Source organism: Oncorhynchus gorbuscha, unplaced genomic scaffold (genome assembly GCF_021184085.1).
Source record: "Oncorhynchus gorbuscha isolate QuinsamMale2020 ecotype Even-year unplaced genomic scaffold, OgorEven_v1.0 Un_scaffold_1308, whole genome shotgun sequence".
NCBI lineage: Eukaryota > Metazoa > Chordata > Actinopteri > Salmoniformes > Salmonidae > Oncorhynchus > Oncorhynchus gorbuscha.
This window is the reverse complement of record NW_025746123.1, coordinates 87,501-94,410: the sequence shown is the minus strand read 5'-3', so window position 1 is coordinate 94,410 and position 6,910 is coordinate 87,501. Positions and strand designations below refer to the sequence as shown.

At 49.7% G+C, this 6,910-nt stretch overlaps 1 protein-coding gene across 3 annotated transcripts in view; it reads right to left on the bottom strand.

The window, feature by feature from the left end:
* Positions 1-563: 563 nt before the first annotated feature.
* LOC124022142 (COP9 signalosome complex subunit 1-like) overlaps positions 564-6,910 on the bottom strand; it is a 29,342-nt gene continuing 22,995 nt past the window's right edge. For all 3 annotated transcript variants that reach the window (XM_046337183.1, XM_046337184.1, XM_046337185.1), the window contains 3 exons: positions 6,233-6,370; positions 1,863-1,997; positions 564-1,055 (listed from right to left, as the gene is read on the bottom strand). In XM_046337183.1, the coding sequence (XP_046193139.1) occupies positions 978-1,055; positions 1,863-1,997; positions 6,233-6,370 (351 nt within the window). In that variant the 3' untranslated portion in view covers positions 564-977. The remainder of the gene's footprint in view (positions 1,056-1,862; positions 1,998-6,232; positions 6,371-6,910) is intronic.

Sequence of the window (6,910 nt, the reverse complement as noted above, 5' to 3'; positions counted from 1 at the left end):
GTTTTTCCCGCCCAATGTGTAATCAGTGTTTGTCACCGGGTACAGAGCAAAGTGCATCTCTTTACAAAGAACCAGCCAGCTACAGCTGGAAGTGCCTCGTCTCTTCCAGAACGTTCCTTTATTTTAACTTCATTTGAGTAAACAAGGTGTTGTTGGGTCTCGTGTGTCAGACATCGTATTTTCATTGTGTTTGTTCTCGTCTTCTCTCCCGCCAGGAAACGTAGGCCCTGGTCAAAAGTAGCGCACCATAGGGGACCGGGGGGGGGGGCGTTTGAGGGAACAGGGGGCCTTTGAGGGGACCGGGGGCGTTTGAGGGGACAGGTGGGGGGCGGGCCGTTTGAAGGGACAGGGGGGCCGTTTGAGGGGACCGGGGGCCGTTTGAGGGGACCGGGGGCCGTTTGAGGGGACCGGGGGCCGTTTGAGGGACCGGGGGCCGTTTGAGGGACCGGGGGGCCGTTTGAGGGGACAGGGGGCCGTTTGAGGGGACCGGGGGCCGTTTGAGGGGACCGGGGGCCGTTTGAGGGGACCGGGGGCCGTTTGAGGGGACCGGGGGGCCGTTTGAGGGGACAGGGGGGCCGTTTGAGGGGACAGGGGGGGGGGCCCGTTTGAGGGGACAGGGGGGGGCCCGTTTGAGGGGACGGGTGGGGGCCGTTTGAGGGGACGCAGGTGTTTTTTTAGCTGACATTGTGGCCATGTCATGGGCTGCTTCTCAAATGACACCATGTTCCCCACTGTTGGCCAGACTCCAGCTTAGCAGTTGTAGCTTTGACTTGGCCAAAAGAAGGGCACTACCTGAGGCCTGTTGTGGACAGGCACCCCACACTCCCTCTGTTCATTCAGAGGCACCAGGCATCGTCTGTGTACCAAATGGCACCCTATTCCCTACATAGCGCCCTACTTTTGACCAGGGCCCCATAGGGTAGTGCACTATATAGGGAGCAGAGTGCCAGCGATGGTGTCATGAAGGGACGTCCCCGTCACATGGTGCTGGTCATCCTGGTTGTTTGGCTGTTGGCTGTTGATAGCTCCCCCTGGTTGCCTTCTCTAGGAGGGGACTGAGGGAGGGCGAGAGAGGGAAGGGAGAGAGAGAGGAGGAGGAGGAGAAGGAGAGAGAGAGGAGGAGGAGGAGAGAGAGAGGGAGAGGAGGAGGAGGAGAGAGAGAGAAGGAGAGAGAGAGTAGGAGAAGAGGGAAGGGAGAGAGAGGAGGAAAAGAGGGAAGGGAGGAAGAGAGAAGTGAACAGATGTAGACTTAACAGTGAAATGTTTAGAGAGAGGTGGATAAATTGTCTCGAGGGGCAGTTGATTTCAAACGACGGACACAGTACTAAAACAATACATCACCTGATACATTAAAAGCTCTGACAACATGTTCCAAATCAAAACACCCGGTGAACTATCCAAGGTTTCCCAGACATAGATTAAACCTAGTCCTGGAGTGAAGAATCTCCATTGAGAATGCTTCTATTCAGGACTTCATGTGTGTCTGGGAAAGATCCATCTCAGTGGTCTAGACTGGGGCCGTGTGGTAACAGCTGTGGTCTAGACCGGGGCTGTGTGGTAACAGCTGTGGTCTAGACTGGGGCCGTGTGGTAACAGCAGTGGTCTAGACCGGGGCCGTGTGGTAACAGCTGTGGTCTAGACTGGGGCCGTGTGGTAACAGCTGTGGTCTAGACTGGGGCCGTGTGGTAACAGCTGTGGTCTAGACTGGGGCCGTGTGGTAACAGCAGTGGTCTAGACTGGGGCCGTGTGGTAACAGCTGTGGTCTAGACCGGGGCCGCGTGGTAACAGCTGTGGTCTAGACTGGGGCCGCGTGGTAACAGCAGTGGTCTAGACTGGGGCCGCGTGGTAACAGCTGTAGTCACCTTGACGTGTATCTGGTTGCGCAGCACAGCAGCTCTGAGGATCGTGGCTTTGGCTCGTCTCTGGAACTCCTTGCCCATATGGACAGACTTCTCAAACGTATGGCCCCTCTGGTCCACGTCCCTCGCATACAGGATCTGACATCACACATACAGGAAACAGGAAGTTACTCATACGGGAACTGGGGAGAGACTGGTGTGTACCTGTAGTGATAGTTGATGTGTAGAGAGACTGGTCTACGGCTAGTGTGTGTGAGTCTATACGTGTGTGTGTGTGTGTTACCTTGCTGTGAGAGTCTATACGTGTGTGTGTGTGTGTGTGTGTGCGTGTGTGTGTTACCTTGCTGTGCGAGTCTATACGTGTGTGTGTGTGTTACCTTGCTGTGAGAGTCTATACGTGTGTGTGTGTGACCTTGCTGTGAGAGTCTATACGTGTGTGTGTGTGTGACCTTGCTGTGAGAGTCTATACGTGTGTGTGTGTGTTACCTTGCTGTGAGAGTCTATACGTGTGTGTGTGTGTTACCTTGCTGTGAGAGTCTATACGTGTGTGTGTGTGTGTTACCTTGCTGTGAGAGTCTATACGTGTGTGTGTGTGTGTTACCTTGCTGTGAGAGTCTATACTTGTGTGTGTGTGTGTTACCTTGCTGTGAGAGTCTATACTTGTGTGTGTGTGTGTTACCTTGCTGTGAGAGTCTATACTTGTGTGTGTGTGTGTGTGTGTGTGTGTGTGTGTGTGTGTGTGTGTGTGTGTGTGTGTGTGTGTGTGTGTGTGTGTGTGTGTGTGTGTGTGTGTGTGTGTGTTACCTTGCTGTGAGAGTCTATACGTGCGTGTGTGTGTTACCTTGCTGTGAGAGTCTATACGTGTGTGTGTGTGTTACCTTGCTGTGAGAGTCTATACGTGTGTGTGTGTGTGTGTGTTACCTTGCTGTGAGAGTCTATACGTGTGTGTGTTACCTTGCTGTGAGAGTCTATACGTGTGTGTGTGTGTGTGTGTGTGTGTGTGTTACCTTGCTGTGAGAGTCTATACGTGTGTGTGTTACCTTGCTGTGAGAGTCTATACGTGTGTGTGTGTGTGTGTGTTACCTTGCTGTGAGAGTCTATACGTGTGTGTGTGTATGTATGTGTGTGTTACCTTGCTGTGAGAGTCTATACGTGTGTGTGTGTGTGTGTTACCTTGCTGTGAGAGTCTATACGTGTGTGTGTGTTACCTTGCTGTGAGAGTCTATACGTGTGTGTGTGTTACCTTGCTGTGAGAGTCTATACGTGTGTGTGTGTTACCTTGCTGTGAGAGTCTATACGTGTGTGTGTGTGTGTGTGTGTGTTACCTTGCTGTGAGAGTCTATACGTGTGTGTGTATGTATGTGTGTGTGTGTTACCTTGCTGTGAGAGTCTATACGTGTGTGTGTATGTATGTGTGTGTGTGTTACCTTGCTGTGCGAGTCTATACGTGTGTGTGTGTGTTACCTTGCTGTGAGAGTCTATACGTGTGTGTGTGTTACCTTGCTGTGAGAGTCTATACGTGTGTGTGTGTGTTACCTTGCTGTGAGAGTCTATACGTGTGTGTGTGTGTGTGTTACCTTGCTGTGAGAGTCTATACGTGTGTGTGTGTGTGTGACCTTGCTGTGAGAGTCTATACGTGTGTGTGTGTGTGACCTTGCTGTGAGAGTCTATACGTGTGTGTGTGTGTGTTACCTTGCTGTGAGAGTCTATACGTGTGTGTGTGTGTGTGTGTGTTACCTTGCTGTGAGAGTCTATACTTGTGTGTGTGTGTGTGTGTGTGTGTGTGTGTGTGTGTGTGTGTGTGTGTGTGTGTGTGTGTGTGTGTGTGTGTGTGTGTGTGTGTGTGTGTGTGTGTTACCTTGCTGTGAGAGTCTATACGTGTGTGTGTGTGTGTGTGTTACCTTGCTGTGAGAGTCTATACGTGTGTGTATGTATGTGTGTGTGTGTGTTACCTTGCTGTGAGAGTCTATACGTGTGTGTGTGTGTGTGTGTGTATGTATGTGACCTTGCTGTGAGAGTCTATACGTGTGTGTGTGTGTTACCTTGCTGTGAGAGTCTATACGTGTGTGTGTGTGTATGAGTCTATACGTGTGTGTGTGTGTGTGTTACCTTGCTGTGAGAGTCTATACGTGTGTGTGTGTGTGTGTGTGTGTTACCTTGCTGTGAGAGTCTATACGTGTGTGTGTGTGTTACCTTGCTGTGAGAGTCTATACGTGCGTGTGTGTTACCTTGCTGTGAGAGTCTATACGTGTGTGTTACCTTGCTGTGAGAGTCTATACGTGTGTGTGTGTGTGTTACCTTGCTGTGAGAGTCTATACGTGCGTGTGTGTTACCTTGCTGTGAGAGTCTATACGTGTGTGTGTGTGTGTGTGTGTGTTACCTTGCTGTGAGAGTCTATACGTGTGTGTGTGTGTGTGTTACCTTGCTGTGAGAGTCTATACGTGTGTGTGTGTGTTACCTTGCTGTGAGAGTCTATACGTGTGTGTGTGTGTGTGTTACCTTGCTGTGAGAGTCTATACGTGTGTGTGTCACCTTGCTGTGAGAGTCTATACGTGTGTGTTACCTTGCTGTGAGAGTCTATACGTGCGTGTGTGTGTTACCTTGCTGTGAGAGTCTATACGTGTGTGTGTGTGTTACCTTGCTGTGAGAGTCTATACGTGTGTGTGTGTGTGTGTGTGTGTTACCTTGCTGTGAGAGTCTATACGTGTGTGTGTGTATGTATGTGTGTGTTACCTTGCTGTGAGAGTCTATACGTGTGTGTGTGCGTGTGTTACCTTGCTGTGAGAGTCTATACGTGTGTGTGTGTTACCTTGCTGTGAGAGTCTATACGTGTGTGTGTGTGTTACCTTGCTGTGAGAGTCTATACGTGTGTGTGTGTGTGTGTGTTACCTTGCTGTGAGAGTCTATACGTGTGTGTGTATGTATGTGTGTGTGTGTTACCTTGCTGTGCGAGTCTATACGTGTGTGTGTGTGTTACCTTGCTGTGAGAGTCTATACGTGTGTGTGTGTTACCTTGCTGTGAGAGTCTATACGTGTGTGTGTGTGTTACCTTGCTGTGAGAGTCTATACGTGTGTGTGTGTGTGTGTTACCTTGCTGTGAGAGTCTATACGTGTGTGTGTGTGTGTGACCTTGCTGTGAGAGTCTATACGTGTGTGTGTGTGTGTGTGACCTTGCTGTGAGAGTCTATACGTGTGTGTGTGTGTTACCTTGCTGTGAGAGTCTATACGTGTGTGTGTGTGTGTTACCTTGCTGTGAGAGTCTATACGTGTGTGTGTGTTACCTTGCTGTGAGAGTCTATACTTGTGTGTGTGTGTGTGTGTGTGTGTGTGTGTGTGTGTGTGTGTGTGTGTGTGTGTGTGTGTGTGTGTGTGTGTGTGTGTGTGTGTGTGTGTGTGTGTGTGTGTGTGTGTTACCTTGCTGTGAGAGTCTATACGTGTGTGTGTGTGTGTGTTACCTTGCTGTGAGAGTCTATACGTGTGTGTATGTATGTGTGTGTGTGTGTTACCTTGCTGTGAGAGTCTATACGTGCGTGTGTGTGTGTGTGTGTATGTATGTGACCTTGCTGTGAGAGTCTATACGTGTGTGTGTGTGTTACCTTGCTGTGAGAGTCTATACGTGTGTGTGTGTGTGTGTGTGTTACCTTGCTGTGAGAGTCTATACGTGTGTGTGTGTGTGTGTGTGACCTTGCTGTGAGAGTCTATACGTGTGTGTGTGTGTTACCTTGCTGTGAGAGTCTATACGTGTGTGTGTTACCTTGCTGTGAGAGTCTATACGTGTGTGTGTGTGTTACCTTGCTGTGAGAGTCTATACGTGTGTGTGTGTGTGTTACCTTGCTGTGAGAGTCTATACGTGCGTGTGTGTTACCTTGCTGTGAGAGTCTATACGTGTGTGTTACCTTGCTGTGAGAGTCTATACGTGTGTGTGTGTGTGTTACCTTGCTGTGAGAGTCTATACGTGCGTGTGTGTTACCTTGCTGTGAGAGTCTATACGTGTGTGTGTGTGTGTGTGTTACCTTGCTGTGAGAGTCTATACGTGTGTGTGTGTGTGTGTTACCTTGCTGTGAGAGTCTATACGTGTGTGTGTGTGTGTGTGTTACCTTGCTGTGAGAGTCTATACGTGTGTGTGTGTGTTACCTTGCTGTGAGAGTCTATACGTGTGTGTGTCACCTTGCTGTGAGAGTCTATACGTGTGTGTTACCTTGCTGTGAGAGTCTATACGTGCGTGTGTGTGTGTGTTACCTTGCTGTGAGAGTCTATATGTGCGTGTGTGTGTGTTACCTTGCTGTGAGAGTCTATACGTGTGTGTTACCTTGCTGTGAGAGTCTATACGTGTGTGTTACCTTGCTGTGAGAGTCTATACGTGTGTGTGTTACCTTGCTGTGAGAGTCTATACGTGCGTTGATCAGTCCCTCCAGTATGAGCTGGGTCAGTTCATCCTCCAGGGATAACACTGTGGTGTTGAAGGACTGGGACATCTTAGTCATGTCTGCAGACACATACGGGCTGAAGTACTGACACACACACACACACACACACACACACACACACACACACACACACACACACACACACACACACACACACACACACACACACACACACACACACACACACACACACACACACACACACACGGTTAACAACTTGGGCTGAAGTACTGACTCAGGTTAACAACTTGGGCTGAAGTACCGACTCAGGACTCAGGTTAACAACTTGGGCTGAAGTACCGACTCAGGACTCAGGTTAACAACTTGGGCTGAAGTACCGACTCAGGTTAACAACTTGGGCTGAAGTACCGACTCAGGACTCAGGTTAACAACTTGGGCTGAAGTACCGACTCAGGACTCAGGTTAACAACTTGGGCTGAAGTACCGACTCAGGACTCAGGTTAACAACTTGGGCTGAAGTACCGACTCAGGACTCAGGTTAACAACTTGGGCTGAAGTACCGACTCAGGACTCAGGTTAACAACTTGGGCTGAAGTACCGACTCAGGTGATGTAGGGATATGAAGGAAAGGAATCCAGGTGTAAAACACTGTTGTGTTGTCAT